General features: G+C 38.1%; 1 gene segment (V, D, J or C); it reads left to right on the top strand.

Moving 5' to 3' along the window:
* The first annotated feature begins 10,799 nt into the window (after positions 1-10,799).
* LOC119261849 lies at positions 10,800-11,635 on the top strand. The segment is given in 2 exon segments: positions 10,800-10,878; positions 10,980-11,635. Coding segments are annotated over 2 exon segments (387 nt in total).
* The last annotated feature ends 11,354 nt before the right edge of the window (positions 11,636-22,989 follow it).

Below are 22,989 nucleotides of genomic sequence, written 5' to 3' on the forward strand. Positions count from 1 at the left end.
AGTCTTGAGTGAAGCTTTGTGCTGTTATGGAGCTACAGAAGGACTTCCTGACTTCCTCCCTCATGTGAAGAGTTCAGCACATAAATCACCACTCTTATATATAATTTCATAAATCACCAAATAGGAAAAATGTCCATTGTAAACTACCTTGGCAGAGCTCTGAGCCTTACCCAGTTCATAAGATTTATTTACCTGAAGTCCGTGTTCTTCACTTACAGCCAGGAGCTTGAGCTGACTGCATTCTGTGTGCTGAGACTATCCAGCACTCACACTGAGGCTGTGCATCAGTTGAGTTACCTGCCCAGTTAAGCCGTGTTCATTCTGAAAAATGAGGAATTTGAGGAAGTCAGGAGGAATTTGAATTGCATGTGATGATCTGTGAGACTCAAGCAGAGCAGTGATAAAACTAATGACTGACACCTCCACAAGGAGGAAATGCCAGTGGTACATGACACAACAGTCTTCTCAATAATTACCTTGAAAAATGAATATTATGAGGTAACTTTGGATAAAACAGTCTGGACTGAAATGCCTTTATTATACATAACGGGCTGATAGGTTCTGTCAAGCACCACATGCGCTGGCTTCTAAAGTTTCTGCTTTTCATAAAATGATGGCAGGGATCATTTGAAGACATCATTCCCTGGAGTGACTCACTGGAAAAGCAAAATATAATTTCAAAATTTAATAATTTTATGTGGTCACTCTTATTCTAAGATGTGGTGAACAGTTAAAATCAGGAAGATCATCAGTGACTCTATAAATATAACAGCTGTTCTATACTGAACCAGTAACTCAGTTCATAGTTACTTACGCACAGAGCAGCCTGTCACATGCTGTGATGCTTCAATACAGGCACTTCCTGGGTGGGTTTCCAAGAGTCTAATTTTCTCATGTAAATGACTAAACATAGAGACCACTCTCATACACAGAGACCACGTTCATACACAGAGACCACTTTCATACACAGAGACCACTGTGTTCCAAAATGACTGGAATCATACTGCACATGGAGAGATACATAACACTTTATTTCTTTGTCTCATCAGGTAAACTAATAATTTATGTACATGTAGATGCAGTTACTTTAAATGTGATATTAAATATATTGTTTAATACTAATTTTTTCTACCAATTTTCTTTTCTTAATTCAGGTGTTTTTGCAGACACAATTGGTCCGAAGGAAGAAGATACCAAACTTGTCAAAAAGGAAACAGATGCTGTTACTCTGAAATGCTCATATGAGTCAAGCAATAATTTTATTTGGCTTTACTGGTACAGGCAGCGTGTTAATGAAGCTCCAGATTATTTACTGTTTAAAGGAGCAAAATCATACAGTAGTAGCCAGAGCACCCCCACTGACCCTCGACTTGAAGCAAAAACAACTGATACATCTACTGGACTTACTATCAGTGGCCTAAAGCTCACAGACTCTGCGATCTACTACTGTGCTCTTAGAGTAGACCCAGTGATACAAAGTCCCTGAGAGGCTGTACAAAAACTTATTTCCTCACTACACCATGATATCAGTGAACCACAAACCCAGATAAAGACACCACTAACACCTGCTGCTGGAACAACTAGAAAACATAAGTAAAATGTTGTAAAACACGACAACAACATGTTCAACTCTCAAAACAAATGTATGATCTAAAGTCATTCCTTTTATATTACTTTCAGTCTAAAACATGTATGACTGCAAACACGCATATATGTGTAAATGATCAACAGTCAAACTGTTTGTATGTGCCTTTATTTATTTATTACTTTTAATGGTATGAACAGTTATTTCTCTGTGGCCTTTACACACATTCAGTATCAGCTCTGTATACAAATAACTGTTAATAAGTAGTTGCATTCTGTTTTTTTAATTACATTTTGCAGTGTCACCAACTTTTTAGATTTTTTTTTTTTTTTTTTTTTTATGCTTTGATCTTCCACAAAGACAGAAAGCTCAGTGGAGCAGCTCCCCAGAGCAGGAGTTTCCTGTTGTAGTTTCTCATAACTGCACTCACTTCAGAGAGATTCACACTAACACACAGATCAGCATTAGAACACTGAGAGCTTAAACACACTACTGACTCCATCTGATCATATTCACAATGAAGAGAAACTTCCTCATCATCCTCATCATCACATCAGGTACTCACTGTGAAGATGTGCTCAGAAATATTTAGATAATGACAATTTCCTAAAATTTTAAATATTATTTTAATACTTCTTTTTCTTTCAGGTGTGTTGGGTGCTAATCAAATTGGACCATCAGAAGATCAGAAGACTGATGTTTTTATTAAGGAGGGAGAACCTGTTACATTAAAATGCTCTTTTGAGACAAGTAATCAACACATTATGCTGTACTGGTACAGACAGTCTCCTAACAGAGCGCTACAATATGTATCATATAAAGGTGCTCGACAACAAAGTTCTTATGCAGACACTTCAGATGATAGATTTTCATCTACTGCATCCAGTTCATCTACTGAGCTCAGAGTTAGAGAGCTAAGACTGGTAGATTCAGCTCTGCACTACTGTGCTCTTAGAGATTTTGGAGCCCAGTGAAACAAAGTCATTGAGATGCTTTACAAAAACTTAATTAAACTACAAAAACTTAAACTTAAACTCAAACTTAAATTACAAAAATAATTAAACAGAAAAACTGCTTCTGCTACTGAAGAAACACAGTAATACCAAACATGCTTAATGATATTTTATTTTATAAGATAAATGTTGAAATGTGTTAATATAACAATTAAAATGAATATTAAGTTATTTTACTATCTTGTAACAGATGCCTTTGTCTCAGTGGTTCATAACTACACTGATCCCACTCAGCTTCCAGTTCACGCTTCCAGTCTGTTTCTTTTTTTTCAGAGAAAATATCAGCTCATACAGAGGACAGCAGAAAAGCACATCTCACTGAAGGATGATGTTACTGTTTCCTGCACTTACAGAGCCACAGAAGATGAATTTTAATTAAATGTTCCTATAATGAACTGTATTCTGTCTGTTTACCGGTCTATCTACATCCCAACCCTCACCTATAGTCATGAGCTGTGGGTAATGACCGAAAGTATGAGATTGAGAATACAAGCGGCGGAAATGAGATTTCTTCGTCGGGTGGTGGGCTACACGTTATGTAATAGAGGAGCCGCTACTCCTCCACATTGAGAGGAGCCAGCTGAGGTGGCTCGGGCATCTGATCCGGATGCCCCCTGGACACCTCCCAGTGGGGGTGTTCCAGGCACGGCCTACCGGGACAAGACCCCGGGGTCGTCCTAGGACCCGCTGGAGGGATTATATCTCCAAGTTGGCCATAAACCATTGTCTATTGTGAGGCACTGTGTATCAACATGTGAGTTAAAAGAGCACTGTGTCTAAAGGAGATCTTGTGACAATAAAATCTCTTATTACCACATGAATTCCTGACAAAGTCGATGTTGAAGAAAGCCTTTATTATCTCGATCTTCATTCATTACTACATGCATTCGTCACAGTAATTTAATCTTTAATCTTGTGGTTGTTAATACACTGTGTGCACAATTATTAGGCAAGTCTTATTTTTGAGGATTATTTTTATTAATGACCAGCTACAGTGCTCTCGGTTAATCCAAAATGTTAATAAACCTCAAACATGAATGTTTAAGACAGTAAAAGTGAAGTTTTGGCTTTCTTAGGAGAATATCTATATGTGCACATTTATTGGGCAACTATAATGGTGCAGAATTATTACGCAGCTAAATGAAAAACACACATTTTCCCATCTCACTTTTTTATTGTCATCTGTTCAAGTGAGAATTATAAACAAACAACTCAAAGCTTTCCAATGAACATTTCTGAGAAATAATAAAAACTAGTGACCAATATAGCCCCCCCTTCTTTTCAATAACAGTGAACAGCCTTCCATTCATGGAGTCTGTCAGTTTCTTGATCTGTTGACGATCAACTTTTTGTGTAGCAGCAACCACAGCTTCCCAGACCCTGTTCAGAGAGGTGTACTGTTTTCCTTCACTGTAAATCTCCCGTTTAAGAATTGCCCACAAGTTCTCAATTGGGTTCAGGTCAGGTGAGGAAGGGGGCCATGTCATAAGTTTTTCATCTTTAATGCCTTTACTGGCTAGCCATGCAGAGGAGTACTTGGATGCATCATCGTCATTCTTCGTCATTCAAAAAGAAAGATGCAGATTCTTCCTGTACCACTGCTTAAAGAAAGTGTCTTCTAGAAACTGGCAGTAGGCTTGGGAGTTGCTTTTGAGCCCATCTTCAACCCGAAAAGGTCCAACCAGCTCATCTTTAATAATACCAGCCCATACCAGTACCCCACCTCCACCTTGCTGGCGTCTGACTCGAAGTAGAGCTCTGTCCCGTTACTGATTCAGCCACAGGCCCGTCCATCTGGTCCATAAAGAGTCACTCTTATTTAATCAGTCCATAAAACCTTTGAAAAATCTGTCTTCAGATTCTTCTTGGACCAGTCTAGACACTTCAGCTTATGTGTCCTGTTCAGTGGTGGTCAGGTTTCAGCCTTCCTTACCTTGGCCATGTCTCTGAGCGCTGAACATCTTGTACTTCTTGATACTCCAGGTAGGTTGCAGTTCTGGAATATGACAGAAGATAATGGGTTCCTGGTAGCTTCATGCTTGATTCTTCTCAAATCCTTGGCAGTTATTTTGCGTCTTTTTTTCTCAGCACGTTTCTTGCTACCCGGTTGACTATTTGCAACAAAACGTTTGATGGTTCTGTGATCACGCCCCAATATCTTAGCAATTTCAAGAGTTCTGCATCCCTCTGAGAGACTTTTGGTCATTTTTAACTTTTCAGAGTCAGTTCAATCTCTTTTTTGTCCCATTTTGCCTAAAGAAAAAAGCTGCCTAATAATTATGCACACCTTGATATAGGTGTTGACCTCCTTAGGCCACACCCTCCCTCATTACACAGATACACATCACCTGCTATGCTTAAATCCATTAAGCATTCAAGTTTATACAGCTTGGAGTTAGAAAATATGCCTAAAATTGATAAAATGGTCAAAATATTCACCTAATAATTGTGCACACAGTGTATATGACATGCTCATTTGTTCCTGAATAATGACTCATTAATTTCTGATTAATTATTCATACAGGTAGATCACCAGTATGAACAATACAGGTAGTACCCTTACTATAAAGTGCTACCTTTCTTTCTTCTGACAGTGAACACTCACTGAGCACTTTATTAGGTACACCACCTTGGATCTACACTCTTTACCCATGCAGTCCATCTGTTTTACAGCAGTTATTGTTATTCTCATTATACTCTGCACTTCAATTGTCATGTTTGCATTTAATAATAAAATAAATAAAAAATAAAAATGTTGTTTGCATTATATTTAGTCGACTTAGGTTTTAGAGAAGAACCTCAACATTATTTACTTCTGAAAGTTACCCTGAGAAGTTGGACAAAAACTACATTATAATAATAATTCAAAACATTTTTAGACTCTAGAATACTTTGTGTCATATGGAACAAATATGTTCTAAAATATAATATTAATAATACGTTCCCCTTTTTGAGCTCAATCAGAATGAAAAATGAAGAAGCAGACAACGTCCATTATTTATAAAATGCACCAACAGGGGGAGATATTTCAACATCTATCACTGGAAAATATTTCAACATCTATCATGCTTCCAGCCTTAGAAATACTCCTCCATCCTTCAAAAAAAAAAAAAGTACTGTACCTCAGTGAAGAACAACCCTAACGGTAGACAGACAGAGAACAGCTTGCATGGTTTGCTGTTGACGGATGTTGCATGATGAACTGCTTTACCAGGACACATTTTCTGAGGACTCTGTTAATACTTCTTGCATGTTGTTTAGGTAATGTATGATCTCCATTAATAAATTATTGCTTTAACACTAACATGTTTTAATATCTTCACAGAATGTCGAGGAAAGGATACAGTTTTCCAGCCAAGAAGACAGCAGTGGGCATCTGAAAGAGAAACAGTGACTTTAGATTGTGAATACAACACCACAAACTTAGATCCAACTCTGCTGTGGTACCAACAGAAAGATCATCACTCTCCAAAATACATTTTACTGACAAATTCATATGGAGCTGGAGATACAGCAGCAGAGTTCAGAGAGAGATTTCACTCCAGTCTCAATTCCAGCACAAGAAGAGCTCCACTGATGATCCAGAAGCTGAGTGTGAGTGACTCTGCTGTGTATTACTGCGCTCTGCAGCCCACAGTGACTACATAACACTCACAACTCCAACAAAAACCTACTCAGCTCAGCTCACGCTGATGATAAGAGATTCATGTAATATGTACAGCTGCAGAGTGTGTGGAACTCTCCAACAGAGAATACATTGTTTTTGTTTATAGTATCAAACATTAAATTGTCCTTCCATTAGCTAAATATGTAACTACTATTCATGTTTAATATAAGAAGCAAACTTCTTTGAAGATCTCAGAATGAGTAAGCGTGAATATTTGTGAAATGGTGTTCACCAGCAACTCTCAAGGTGAGTCCAAGCATCTTGGAGCTTTTGACTCTCTCCACAGTTTAACCATGGATGTACAGTGGAGTGTGATGATGATCATTGTTTTGATGCCTCTTAGACAACTGCCTGTCTCAGAGAAATGCTGAAGATGTTGGTTAGAACATCCCCTGAGCACTAAGATACCCAGATATGTTGTCAGGGCCAATAGCTTTCAGAGTATCAACTCTGGAAAGAGTAGCCTAATATCTAGTGTGGATGTTAGGAGATAGTTAGTGGATACTGTGGAAGTACTTGGTTGGAGGGAAGTGGAGTGATCTTCCTCAATAGCTGTTTGTTCATCACCTCAAACCACACACAGAAATCATCCAGTGCATCTGGGAGTGAGACATCACCCCCACAAGACCGTGATGTCACTTTGTAGTCAGTGATGGCCTGAATGCCCAGCCACATATGCAGCGTGTCTCTGCCATCTAGAAAATGTCGGTGGATTCTCTGTGCTTAGCTGAGCTTTGTCTCACTGCTGTGTTGAGAGTTGCAGGAGCCCCCTTCTAATCCCCCTTCAGAACTTGTTCAAGGCATATGTTAAGACATACCTTGTAATTCATGTACTCACATTTAAACAGAATTTGATGAAATGATTTTATGGGCTGTACTGGATAACAGGACAAATTCCAAGAAGGAATCTAATATCAAAAAACTGACAATAATCTGGAATAAAAGAACATGGACAAACTTTTAAAGACGATTGCTTTCAATTATGTAATATAACATTTCTCAGGCTTCCTCAGACTGAAACAACTAACTGTGTTTAACTAAGTAAAGCTGGCACTCCCCCACAAAATTCTCAAGTGGTACAATAAATATACTGGGGAGGTCCAGCCATGATGTTATCGGCTTGGTGGTGGCTGTAAGGGGCTTGCTAGTCACTGCATCCTTTGTTATTGGCAATATCATCTGTAAAAAATGAAGATGGAAAATCTTTCTCCAAAACAGTCCATCTCCTTTTTAACCAATTAGTTTCCTCTTATTCATTATCAGTTTTTCCCTTTTTCATACCTAAAACATTTTCTCATAAAAACACTTTAATAAACACTTTCTACATATTAATGTCTCTTGATGTACATCATCTGAATAAACAGATTTTGATTACAGCACTACATCATTCTGCCTTAACACAGCTAAGTAATCTACTAACTGCATATAAACTTCATTAAAAATATTAATCTAAATCCAAACATGTATGATCGCGCCTTCTGCTCTATATAAACACATTATTACAAATAGACTGGGACAAACAATTTACATTCACATAAAACTCTCATTAAGAAATTACAGTAGGCTACAGCTCTTTCTACAAAGCTTAGTTTTCTTAATTAACCATCCATTAGATTATGCATCACTATACCAGAAGGTGGCACTCTAGTCTTCTTTTGAACTAAAACAGGTAACTGAGTCTGTGTCAGATTATCGTATTGGCCTCTTTTAAGAATAAACTCAGAACTGACTTTCAATCATTTTGTCTGTCTGAAGATCAGTCATGATGTTGCTCTGTGTATTCCTGATCTTTACTCAGTTTGATGGTGAGTAATTTAGTAGTGCATTTATGCTCAATAAGTGTTTTATTATACATTTATACATTTAGCCTGAAAACATCAGATTGTAGATACATCTCACACATAACAATTAAACAGGATTTAAAAACCTCATGATCTTCTATTTTTTCTTTTCTTCCTAGGAAATACTGCTGCAGATGGAATATACCCACTCTCCTCTGAAAAGCATGTACTGGAGGGAGGACATGTCACTCTCTCCTGTAACTACAATGCAACTTCAGTACAAGGCTTGCAGTGGTATCGTCAGTATCCTGGATCCAGACCAGAATTCCTCCTTTTTCTCACTGAAGTTGGTGGCGGATCTGACCCTGCTCTTCGTCTGACAGCAGAGGCAAACAGACAGATGAAACGTGTGGATCTGAACATCTCTCATACTGTAGTGTCAGACTCTGCACTGTACTACTGTGCTCTGGTGCCCACAGTTACAGGAAACTCAGCTACACTGTACAAAAACACACTTCACTCACACACAGAGCATTCAAAAGACCTGTTTTTGACTGGGTGGAGTTCATATGTTCTCATAACTGTAGAAAGCAAAGGTTTTTACAGTAAGACAGAGGATGCATTGTAAGAGAATCATTTTAGCCAGTGTTATATAAAAAAACTGAATTGGTTTGCTGTTGGTGTTAAAGAAATGAAAGAGCAAATGACTGTTAGAGGGTCATATGCAGCAGTTACTTTGACCAGTTTAAGATTTTTTAAGACACTGTGGACAAGGTCACTTACAAGTTGATGGGCAATGCTAAGGAATGAGATATTAATGAACACTAAACCTTTAATCTGTACAATAAACTATCACAAGATGAAGAAATGAGGCATGACATTAGAATATTGTGAAGAAGGGTTTCAAGAATTTCAAAGGACGTGAAAAAAAGACTTTGATTCTATAATACACATCTGCATATGCATCGTATTCTGAATGTAACTGTATCACTCAATTTGAAGTAAGGATATTGTATGCAGTTTATATGAAGTGTAATCCAAACTCATGAGGACCTGCTGATCTCCTCTGCTAGAATAAATTCCCATCAGTCTATTGCAACCCTATAACCCAAAAAAATGTATATTTGAAGCTCAGTCTTTTACAGTCTGTCTTCAGTGGTGTCACTGGTGAGATCGTGCTCTAGGATTGGCTGCTGTGATGCTAAATGTTTACAAGGTGAAAAATACAATCCTAAAAATAAAGCTGCCAAAAAGAGTTGTTGTGTCATAGAAGAACCTTTTAAATTGAATTAGAAAAAAACTTCAATTATTAGTTCTATATAGAAACATTCTGGTAAAGATGTGGGAATATGAAGAACATTTTTAAAGATAAAAGAACCTCCACATGACTTAAGGTTCTAGCCAAGCTTTTAAACTGGTATAGGACATTTACAGCAGTGTTATTGTGCTTGGAGAAAAAAAAAACTTGATCCTGGCAAAGCATCAGTTTTCCACTGAGAAGATACAAACAATATTCTTCATAATTTGTATATACTTTTATAACTGTCATCAGCATTGAGCACAGAGGGACAGGTAGGAACTAATTATTGTTACAATTGTGGCAACAACCCCAATCTATGGTTTCACAAATGCATTAGAAAAAATGTATTAAGTTTTCATAATTTTCTGGGCTTCTGTGTTTTAACATTAAAATATATCCGACTTCAATAGAAATTCATCTTACATTTAATCTCAAAAGTATATATTTGCACTGTGGTGACGAGTTCATGATATAAGCATTCTGAAAACCTAGGTATTTTTTCACAGCTCTTGAAAGAAAAATCAAACCTTCTTTAACTGAATAGAGGGTATTAACTGCTGCATTACTGGTCACCTTTGCTTCTGATAGGTCGGGTTGTATTGGTCCTGGACAGTATCTGGTGTTTCAGACTGTTTCTGTTGTGCTCATGATGTCAGTGAGAATGAACAGCCAATGAGCTGTTCTGCTCGCTAACCAATCAGCACTCAGTAGCAGTAATGTTCGCACATTGCTGCCCAAAACCCTTTTACTATAGACAAAAAGAAAAATACAGGTAAGTTTTATTTGCTTTTCTAGTGAAATACGTCCTTCTACTTTCTTAAATTAAAGGAAAGTTCCCTCTGGTGTTTTGCAGTCCTTTTTTTCATGTAAATGGGGGAAATAAGAAGAGGCAAGGCTCCTCATATACCGGCTCTGGTGCAGCAGCAGTAGACCCAGGTTGCACCCTGCTATTACAGCATATTGTGAATACATACTCAGCATGTGATACACAGTTTATTTAAAGTGAAGCTCAAACTGAGAAGGATCTGCTGATCTCATCTGCTACAGAATCAGACTCAAATGACTGATCAGACTGATTCACTTCAGAAAAAGTTTAATGCTTTTCTGACTTCAGAACAAACTTGCACAAGAAAAGGTCCTCTGCTTTAACCTCCTCAGGCCCGAGCTGAGTTTCTTACAGGTTATCTTTAGTGCTGGTACTGGTTGTGTCGCAATTGACTGCTTTATTAATCAGTGTTTACAAGGTGAACAATTCATTTACAGCGCCAATAATGAACTCATGTTTATGGAATTTTATAAAAATAAATAAACTGCAGGATCAGATGGTTGTATCAGACTATGGAAAGCAGAGTAAGAGTGTAAGATGAGTTCTTCAGTCAGGGGGAGGAGCTGAGTGTGTGAAGAGAGTAGAGATGATCAGCACACTGCCATGCTGACACATTGAGGAGCTTAAACTCAGTGTTTGTTCTTTTCTCAGTCAGTGCAGATCACCATGATCATTTTCACTGTACTTCTGCTCTCAGCTCTTAAAGGTAAACTTTTAGAGATTTTGAAAAGTAGACAGAGTACTGAGGTCTGAATTGTGTTGTGTATAAGTGGTTAATCATTAACACAATTGCTTTAAAAATTGTAGGTAACAGAGCTGAAGACGTCATCACTCCAGACAGAGATGTTGTTTTTGCTGTTGAAGGTCAAAAAGTTACACTTTCCTGTAACTACAATGGAACTGAATATGGTCTTCACTGGTATCGACAGTATTCAGGTTCACCTCCACAGTTCCTTATATTGGAATATTCAGGGAATCCTATTACTGCTACACCTCCAGTTCCTGGAATATCAATTGAACATGCAAAAAAACGGAAGAAAGTGGATCTGATCATCTCCTCTGCTGCAGTATCAGACTCTGCACTCTACTACTGTGCCATGAGGCCCACAGTGACAGGAAACCCACCTACACTGTACAAAAACCCCTTACTGTAGCAAAAGCTAAAACTGACAATGGCTCATTATTTAACAAACCTTAGAAGCTGAACAATGAAGGCTCAGAATGACAATGCGAGCTGATATTTTAGCGATGATAAATTATGTGGAAACAGCAGATTTGTGCAGAAGTTGAAACATGATATACTGTGAAAAGGACACAAATGAATAGTAATATCTCCTCTGAAAATGCATATATAGTATGAATATTCAAACTTAAAACTACAATGTGTCTGACTTTATTTTTGTTTCATTATACAGTCCATATCGAAATGTTGAATGTTATGTTCATTTCTAACTCACAGTTTGATAATGTATTCTACATGATTCTTAATTCTCTACATATTCCATCCACCTTTAGGACCACATTTAGGAAAACAGTTCTAACCTAGATCAGTGTCTATGTCTGTTCATTCTCAGGGCGAATAATGTTTACAGAGGTGTAATGAGGGAAACACTTCAAAACTTTAAGGAAACAAATGCTACATGATCCAGCAATTATCACATTCATGTAAAAGCTCTGTGAAGCCAGCAGGGGGAGACACACACATTTAATTCTCAGTAGTTCTGAGCATGCATGCATTTTTAATCCGTCAATTCTTTTCAGTCAGGAGAGATTACAGAACACTGGCTGAGATATCTGTGCATTTGTACTGCATTATTGGTATGAAAGACTTCATCAATCATTTCTCAAATCAGCCAATTATTTCTTTAATCAAGTCATCAACATCAGTTCCACTGACAATCCAGAGGTGGTATGCATGTGTTTGCATTTGTGTGTGTGTGTGTGTGTGTGTGTGTGTGTGTGTGTGTGTGTGTGTGAGAGAGAGAGACTGCTTTGTACTGCTGTGTTCTGAGTGCCACTGTGACATCACCACATTTAACCATCACACATAAATATTTATGTTTGATGGTTGAATATGGTGATGTCACAGTTCTAAACAACAAGCCTACAAATGCACCTGTAACTTTTGTTACAGTTATGTTACATATCACACTGTGATGTCAGAGGCACCAGGACTTATAGTGTACCTCACTCCAAAGACTTTAAAGAGGCATTGATCCATCCATCCATTCTCCGCTGCTTCTCCGTCAGGGTCGCGGGGGCATTGATTATATATAACAAAAATCTTCTAAAGAAAGAGCTGTGTTAGTTAACTCCTATAGGAATAGTGGCATTGCTGAGTGTGTCCTCCTCTAGGAACTGGCAGGATCCACATTAATCCTGAGAAAGGGGAAATATAGCAAAGGTGAAACTGTAGAGGCAGGTGAAATAAGTTTAACTAAAGCTACTTACCAATAAGAAAATTAATAGAAAATTTCCATGCACTGAACCAATGACTATGTATAGAATGTTAATGGAAATATTTTGCAAAGCTTGATTAATGCAACCTTTCTGCAATTGCATGTTTTTAACAGACTTTGCAGCTTTAGACATGAATAGACCTAATCTAAGTTTTGGTGTATGAACAACTGCAGGAGGCTGACTGTGGAGTCAGCAGAGTCACCAGGGTAAAACCTTTGCTTTTAATACCTTACATGGCCACTGACTGCCCAAAGTTTTATAACACACTTCTAAAAGCTAAAAATACCTTGACCAATTTGTACTGAAGTCTCTGAAGTTAATGAATAATAAGCCTTTGTATGTAAAAGACTGAGATTTTAAGTGGTTAATGTTTCCTGAACAGAAGCACTGGAGCTCACACACCAGAATCTCAATGAACACCAAAGCTCAAATGAACACAAATGAACACTGAAAGAGTTCATTCAACACTGGAGATTTTTTTTTCCTGTGTGGCTACATCTCCTACTGAATAAAGAGTTTTTATTGTCATGCATTTATTTAACTGCTCTTGATGAAAATGTGTTTATTGATTGTGGTTCTGCTTTTATTTCTGCTTTGATCTCACACAGTTCAGTCAGGGGGAGGAGCTGATTGAGTGTAGGGAGTAGAGATGATCAGCACACTGCCATACTGACATGCTGACATGCTGAAACTCAGTGTGTCTTCTTCTCTCAGTCAGTGCTGACATGAACATTTTCACTGTCCTACTGCTCTCAGCTCTTAAAAGTAAACTTACTACAAATAACATGTGGTATAGTAACATTTTAACATTATTCAGTTGCTAGGTTTTTGTATTCTGTGTAGTTGGTTGATCATTAACACAGTTAATTTAACAGTAACAGTTACTTTAAAAATTGTAGGTAACAGATGAAAACGTCTCCACTTCACTCCAAACAGAGATGTTGTTTTTGCTGTTGAAGATCAAAAACTTACACTTTCCTATAACTACACTGGAACTGCTGACAGTCTTCACTGGTATCGACACTATTTGGCTAATGCAGAGAGCTAATAGCAGGTTTTACAGTGGTTATGGCTGTGTCTGGAGCTGTATTACTGGGTTGTGGGATATTAGAAGTGGTTCCTCTTATGCTGACTAGTGAGGGCAGGTTCTGCTGAGTGTTCTGATGTGTAAATCATATCTTTATTTTTAACTCTTTGTTTACAATATGAAGGCTGGGATGTAATATAACAGCAGCAAGGGGATTTGGGTGATTTTGGAGCTGGATTTCTAACTGATGGGCTTTCACAGGTGGATAAAATCATTCTGGTTTGTGAAGGCAGGGTCTGCTGAGTGCTCTGATATGTGGACCACGTTGTTCTTTTAACCCTTTGTTAGAATCTGAAGGCTAAAAGCAGAGAAATATTATCAGGATTTTTGGATTTTCCAAATTGCTTATTGGTGCCGATGTCACAGCTCGCTGACATCACATAAGCTAGAGTGTTCAGAGACGTGGATGCTTGTAGCTTAAACCTTTCTGAAGTTGTGGAGGCTAGAAGTGTTTTTTTATTTTTTTCATTGATGACATCTATGTAACACACTGTAAATACATGTGTGTTGTTATTTGACATTAATATATTCACTATTATTCTAAAATGTGGTCAAAAGGAAAGATAAAGAAAAATCACCAGTAGGCCTGTCCAAACTTTTGAATTGTACAGTATGTATCTGAACCTATTCATTGTGGACAAGATGGAATTCAGCTCTATCCTCAGCTCAACAGCAGTGACTCTGTAAACAGTACTAATTTGTACTATACTAATGATGTAGTTCATAGTTCAGACTCTCAGAGCAGATTGCCACCTGCTTTAATAATCAACACATTTCCCACAAGCATTTCCTGGGTGGGTTGTCAATAGTGTGGTTTTCTCATGTAAAGAGCAAAGCACAGCGACCACTTTCATAGGCAGAGACTACTGTGTTCCAAAATGGCTCAGAGATGCATCAAACTGCACGTGGAGAGATTTATAACACTTTATCTCATTGCATCATCAGGTGACCTATTAATGTTGATGAATTAGTGAAAACAGCTACTAAAATGTCTTTAATATGATGTTTCAGTATGTCGTTATGTATAGACAAATGTATTATATATGCATTTCTTAATTTCTTCATTTTATCTATTTCATTTTATTTTCTTCTTTATTTTTTTAAATACAGGTGTCTTTGCAGATACAATTGAGCCGATGGAAGATAAAATTTTCAGCACAGAAACAGAAACTGTTACTTTGAAATGCTCATATGAGTCAACCAGCAATGATATCAGGCTTTACTGGTTCAGACAGCGTGTTAATGAAGCTCCAGATTATTTACTGTATAAAGGAGCAAAATCACGCAGTTGGGACCAGAGCACCCCCACTGACCCTCGACTTGAAGCAAAAACAACTGATACATCTACTGGACTTACTATCAGTGGCCTAAAGCTCACAGACTCTGCGCTCTACTACTGTGCTCTTAGAGTAGACCCAGTGATACAAAGTCCCTGAGAGGCTGTACAAAAACTTATTTCCTCACTACACCATGATATCAGTGAACCACAAACCCAGATAAAGACACCACTAACACCTGCTGCTGGAACAAATACAAAACACGAGTAAAGTATTTCTATACTTGACTAAACTACATATTCAATCTTCAAAACTGAAATCCACTGTAACATCTAAATTTGTTCCTTTTACGTCTTACTTTTTAAAAAGTTTACTTTCATCTCCTGTAATATGAAACATGAATTGGGCTGTTTTTTTTTTTGGCATATGTCCACCAAGCCAGGAGAGGGTGCATGATAGCATGGATATGTATAGCTAATGTTAGCATCTAAAATAGGAGCTTTCAGCAAAGTGTTGAACAGTTCAAGGCAGCTTCATATATATGGAATAATTTGTTTACATAATCCATCCATCCATCCATCCATCCATCCATCCATCCATCCATCCATCCATCCATCCATCCATCCATCCATCCATTTTCTAAGCCGCTACTCGCAGGGGGGATGCTGGAGCCTATCCCAACAGTCATCGGGCGGAAGGCAGAATACACCCTGGACAGGTCACCAGTCCATCGCAGGGCAGACAGACAGACACAGACAGTCACTCACACACTCACACCTAGGGGCAATGTAACATGTCCAATTGGCCTGACTGCATGTCTTTGGACTGTGGGAGGAAACCGTAGAACCTGGAGGAAACCCACGCAGACACGGGGAGAACATGCAAACTCCACACAGAGAGGACCCAGGCCCTCCTCGCTGTGAGGCGACAGCGCTACCCACCGCGCCACTGTGCCGCCCCCTTATTTACATAATAATAATAATAATAATAATAATAATAATAATAATGACTTCAAAATAGATCAACGCATCTTTAAAATCACTTTAAAATAACTGACAGGCCAGAATGTATGTGTGTGTGTGTGTGTGTGTGTGTGTGTGTGTGTGTGTGTGTGTGTGTGTGTGTGTGTGTGAGTGTGTGTGTGTGAGACTCTACTGTGTACTACTGTGTTCTGAGCCACTGTGACATCATCAAATTCAACCATCATACACAAAATGTAGTTCTAAACAATAATCCTACAAATGTGCCTGTTACCTTCATACAGTCATCTTACAAACATCACATTCAGTGATCAACCTTACACACAAAAAACTGACAAAATACATTGATAAATGAATTTGTTCATTTTATTATAATGTTAAAGAACTTTTATGCAGTGAATGCCAGTATTGAAGAACTTGTTCAGTACTATAATGTTTCTTAATTGTCTTTGTTGAAGTGAATATTGTGTTTAATGCAGTAAATTAAAGGTGTCAGTGACTGGATTTAAAAACAACAGTAAAGACTGAAATGAAACTCGAGAGAATTTGTCTATATGTTTCTTCTTGGCCACTAACTGCTGTTCTCTCTGTGAGTCATTTAGTCATAACTTTAAGAATACATAGACTGATAAAAAGGTGCTTGTAAAGGTGTTTAGATTTGTGAATTTTTTATTACATTTTTAATGTAATGTCTATATTATTTTTAATATGTATTACTGTGTTTGAATCTCTATCCGTGTGCGATTTGTTTTTGTGGATGTAACCTTTAGTCTGCCTCTAGTGATGCATACAGAGAAAAATCTTCCAACTGAGCACAAATGGACAGTGTAAGAATTCATTCAACACTGGAGATTTCACTGTGTGGTTACACCTGTTGGAAAGTGTTACAGTTAAAAAATCTGCTTTCTAGGAGTTCTTATTAGTTTTGTATTAATGAAAAAATATTGTTTCATTATCATGCATTCATGTAACTATTTCTTTCTCTTATTTCATGTTTATTTCTTTTTTCTGCTTTCATCTTCCACAACAACAGAAAGCACAGTGGAGCAGCTCCCCAGAGCAGGAGTTTCCTGTTCTTTGTTTCCTGCACTCACTTCAGAGAGATTCACACTAACACACATCTGCATTAGAGCACTGAGAGCTTAAACACACTACTGACACCATCTGATCGTATTCACAATGAAGAGAAACCTCCTCATCATCCTCATCATCACATCAGGTGCTCACTGTGAAGATGTGCTTAGAAATATGTGGACAGTGAGATTTAAAATGTTAAATATGTTTGTATTCTTTATTCCTTTCAGGTGTGTTTGGTGCTGATCAAATTGGACCAAATGATCAGGAGACTGATGTTATTAGAAAAGAGGGAGAACCTGTTACACTGAAATGCTCTTATGAAACAAGTAGTCAGTATGTCTATCTCTACTGGTACAGACAGTATCCTAGCAGAGCTCTACAGTATTTACTGCTTAGAGGTGCCCGATCATGGAGTGATGAGGAGGACACTGCAGATCAGAGATTTAAGTCTTCTGTGTCCACATTATTCACTGAGCTCACTGTCAGTGAACTAAGACTGGCAGATACAGCTCTCTACTACTGTGCTCTTAGAGTCGGAGCCCAGTGATACAAAGTCTCTGAGACGCTTTACAAAAACTCACACACCTTCTGTTTGCTTTGAACACACAGAGATCAAAGTAACATCCAAACCACAGTGTATTATCTGTTATTACACTCTCTCTGAAATGATTGAGGTTAAAATTCTGGAGAACAATAAGGCCAAAAAAGTGCATGCACATGTAACAAAAACAGGATACAGTTTAGTGCAGCTGGGTGCACTACAGAGTTTTTATTATTTAATAACATGCATATTTTTTGTGACAACAAATGCAGGGAGAGACTAACGTAGTAAATGTCCACAGTACCCTTCCTCCAGTCATACTAGAAATTTCACAAAAAACACAAGTAAACACTTTCTATGTATTACTGTCTTAGTGTGTATCACCTGAATCAGCAATTTTTCCTACAGCACTACATCGTTCTGACTTAACATATTTTCAGTCTACTATGAGCACATGCACTTAAATATATAATAGAAACAAATCCATAATAAGAAACTTACAGGAACAAATAAAAAATTATATTCATATAAAACATAGAACAATAATTACAACTCCTTCTATAAATCCTTATATTCATCTGGAAACAATCACTTTCCATCAAATTTTTGCAACACTCTAACCTTCTACAAGATCACAGTGGAGCAAACAGTCTATGTGATGGATGGGAGGGATCCTTCCTGATGCTGTACACTTTTTCTTTACACCGGTCAGTGTAGATGTCCTTAATTAGAGGGAAGCTTGACTCACTGATGGGCTGGACAGTTTTCACTACCCACTGCAGTGCTTTCCTGTCTGGGATAAAGCAGTTCCCATATAGATAGTGATGCTGCAGATCTGGATGCTCTCTGTGATGCTTCCGTAAATGCAGTTGAGGATGAATGTTTACAGACCAGCCCCCTTTAGGAACAAGGGGTACTGTTGTGCCTTCTTCACAGAGGAGGAGGTGTTCATGGACCAGGAGAGATTGTCAGTGATGTGCATCCCCAGGACCTTGAAGCTGTGCACTCCACTGCTCTACCACTAATGTGCAGAGGGGTTTGAGGAATCTGTGTCCTCTGAGGTCGACAATCATCTCTCGTCTTGGTGATTTAAATAGAGATTGTGTTTTAGGCATTAAAGTTGTTTCATTCCTCTCTGTAATCCATCTCATTATTGTTGTAGATGTTGTTGTAGATTGCTGTAGTTTTGTCAGCATACTTGGCAATATGATTGATATGAAGTCAATAAACAGCATCTTAACATAAGTGTACTTGTTGTCCAAGTGTGATAAGGCCAGGTGGATGGTAGTGGTTATGCAGTCCTCAGTGGAGAGATTTCACCTGTAGGAAAATTCCTTGGGGTCCAGGATTGATATTTAATGAATTCATTAACGTGAGCCGTGACCAGCCACTCAAAACCATTCACAACAGTTGGGTTCCGGATCAGATGCCTGAACCACCTCAGCTGGCTCCTCTCAATGCGGAGGAGTAGCGGCTCTACTCCGAGCTCCTCCCGGATGGCCGAGCTCCTCACCCTATCGAATAGAGTGTAGCCCGCCACCCTGCGAAGAAAGCTCATTTCCGCCGCTTGTATTCACAATCTCATTCTTTCAGTCATTACTCACAGCTCATGACCATAGGTGAGGGTCTTTCTGCTTTGATCTTCTCCCAAGACAGAAAGCTCAGTGGAGCAGCTCCCCAGAGCAGGAGTTTCCTGTTGTAGCTTCTCATAACTGCACTCACTTCAGAGAGACTCACACTAACACACAGATCAGCATTAGAACACTGAGAGCTTAAACACATTACTGACTCCATCTGATCATATTCACAATGAAGAGGAACCTCCTCATCATCCTCATTATCACATCAGGTACTTACTGTGAAGATGTGCTTCGAAATATTTAAACAATGACATTTTATTATAATTTCAAATAATCTCTGTTCTACTTTTCTTTCAGGTGTGTTTGGTGCTGATCAAATTGACCTATCAAAAGATCAAAAGACTGATGTTTTTAAAAAAGAAGGAGAACCTGTTACACTGAAATGCTCTTATGACTCAAGTAGTGAAGATGTCGATCTCCACTGCTACAGACAGTATCCTAACAGAGCTCTACAGTATTTACTGGATAGAGGGGCTCGATCAAGGAGTAGTTATAGCAACACTGCAGACAGAAGATTCGAGTCTACTGCAACTAGATCATCTACTGAGCTCAGTACTAGAGAACTAAGACTGGCAGATACAGCTCTCTACTACTGTGTTCTTCCCGTCATAGCCCAGTGATACAAAGTCTCAGAGACGCTTTACAAATCTCTCATACCTTATGTTTGCTTTGAACGCAAGGAGATCAAAGTAACATCCAAACCACAATGTATTATCTGTTATTACTCTCTCTGAAATGACTGTTTGTGGTAACATGCAGGAAAGAAAAAAAAAAAAAAACAGTATAAGAACATTACAGATCTTGGCAGTGATGTACACAGACTGTTCAAAAGATAATATTTTGGATCTATTTGTGGATAAGACCATGTTAGGATTTTTTGTCACTATGAAAATACCACAAAAATAAATAAAAATTAAAATAAATAAAAATCAAAATTATTGACAAATTCTAATATAACAGAGTATAACATTATAATATAACATATAACAATATAACATTCTGTAAGCAGATCAAATGTTAATTATAGAAATGTTATATATGTTCAAATACATTTTTCTTGTTGCAGGAACCAAGAAAAGTCCTAATGATAATAAATGCCCTATAAAATAAACAGTTAAAACTTAATATTCAAACACATTATTTAATCCCTAAAAATCTCAGGTTTGTTACATACTAAGGCTTATTATTCAGTAACTACATGGACTCCAGTGCCAACTGGATAAGCTATAGTTAGGTTACAGAAGTGTGTAATAAAACTGGCTTTTTAAAGAGTTTAAACAAATTATATTTAACTCACCATTCAACTATTATTATTAGAAAACTATTCGCTCCACCTTCATCTTTTCTCACTCGTTTTTTTTCTGGCTTTAAAAAACTGCTGGCAAAATATATTAAATATCAAAACTTTCTCAATAGTCTTACAAATGTCAAAAACACACACACACACACACACACACACACACACACACACACGGCTGTGGATGCAGCGTGATTCCCAAGTGCTTTAAGGAAACCACAACTGTTCCAGTCCCCAAGAAATCGTCTTGTCACCTGCCTGAATGACTGCCACCCTGTTGCACTGATATCTACAGTTATGAAGTGCTTTGAGCATCTGGTGAAAGCTCACATCAGCTCAATGATTCCAGCCACCATGGACCCTCACCAATTTGCATATCGCTCCAACAGACGATGCCATTGCACAACAGTACACACTGCTCTCACACACCTGGAGAGGAAAAACACATGAATGCTGTTCATAGATTACAGCTCAGCATTCAACACAATTATCCCTGCCAAACTCATTCCTAAGCTTGGGTTTGAACTCTCAGCTGTGCAATTGAATACTGGACTTCCTGATGAGCAGACCCCAGGTGGAGAAAGTTGGGAACAATTTCTCTTCCACACTGACTCTGAGCACAGGGGTCCCCAGGGATCTGTCCCCAGACCTCACCTGGTCCCACCACACCAACACTATTGTGAGATGTGCCCGTCAGCATCTCTTCTTCCTGCGTAGGCTTAGGAAGTTTGGTCTGCATCCTCAGATCCTCACCATATCATCTCTTCTATGGACAATAACAGTTTAACACTAAGCCACTTTAAAGAGCAATAGCACAGAGTCACTCAAGTCACTTTTATTGTATATTGTCTCTATGTCTTGTGTTTATTGTGTCTATATTTTGTGTATATTTCACTATATTTTGTGTATAATTTCTCTAGATATTGTGTAAATTTAATATATTTCTTTTTTTTTATATATATTTTACTTTCTGTAGAGTGATTATCTGAGCCTCACCACAATCATTTCAATGCACAAATATCCTGACATGTGCAAATGACAAATAAACTTGAAAACATTGCCAACAACAACTGCAGTCAAACAATCGCGATAACTGGTAACGAGTCTTTGTTACACCATTGTGGAGGTATCTGGACTCTTTAATTTAGCTATATTGGAGGGTTTTCAAGCACGAACTGGTTTAAGGTCTTAAGATGGGATTCAAGTCAGGACTTTGACGCGTTTGGTGAAGATCAGCTAGATTGGTGGGCTGGATCCGCATAACCTGCAACTCTCCAGAGTTCAGCACATTCCAGTTTGTGATATTTTACAATAAATAATAAAAGTGGCTACCAAAGCTCATTAATAAAAAACCCATGCATAAAAATCAAGCTCAGCTTAGTTTCTCACTCGCCAGCTTCTCATTTTAGTTTTCCGTTCCACCTTAAATGTTGCTGCAGTTACTCTGAGGTGCATTAAATGTACAACGAATTTAAAAGTGATGAATGCGAAGCCACATCAGCTCAATAAATACATCAGTTTACCTCAATAAATAATCCTTGATCAACAAATGACCTCAGACTTTTGCTCGGAGACGTTTACTGAGCAGTTAATGTGCAGCACAGCGAAGCTACAATCAGCCGTTGGAGCTGCTGATCGCGTCTCACTGGCTGATCTAACGCTGCGTCCCAAACCACACACTGCTGTACTTCACCTGCTACACTAATGAGTGCACTTCTGATTGTATAGGCGCTATGTTTGTACACTATTCAGGGTGCTAGTGTGCGGTTTGGAACACGAAAATAATATCCCAGCGGAAATGTCAGCCGTTTAGATTACAGCTTTCGTTTGTCATCAGTACAAACACAAACCGAAAGAAATCAAGTCAGTGGACTCAAATGCACTGATTAATGTGCTTTACACATTTAAAAAGTGTTTCAAAAATGTTTTTCTGTCTTTGCTGGATCGGTTTTGGCTTTATTATGTCATTATAAACCGCCACAGCACCGCTGAGTGAACTTGAAGTTGACAATCAGATTGGTGGCAGCGCGAATGTGACGTCATCGGAATACTATCTGTATGAAACTGCAGGCATTAGAATGTTGGGGTTTGCTGCAGAATGATTGGATAATACAAATAGCTATAGGGAATGGCGTCATAATGGCCGTTTGTGACATCATTCGGGAAAACCTACATATATTCGCCAGCAGAACATCAATTCTTGACTACCTAACAAACTATCACAAGATAAAGAAATTAGGCATGACAGCAGTATATTGTGAATGAATGCATCAAGGAATTTAAAGAGCATAAAAAAGGCTGTTTCTACATCATATACCTGTATATGCATCACACTGATTATAACTATCACTCAGTGAAGTAAAGAAAAGAGTAAAATCAAAATGAAAATACACACATCATACCACTATATGCAGTTTATGCAAAGTGCAATCCAAACCCATAAGGATCTGTTATTCTG

This window comes from Pygocentrus nattereri, chromosome 2 (assembly GCF_015220715.1).
Source record: "Pygocentrus nattereri isolate fPygNat1 chromosome 2, fPygNat1.pri, whole genome shotgun sequence".
Taxonomy (NCBI): domain Eukaryota; kingdom Metazoa; phylum Chordata; class Actinopteri; order Characiformes; family Serrasalmidae; genus Pygocentrus; species Pygocentrus nattereri.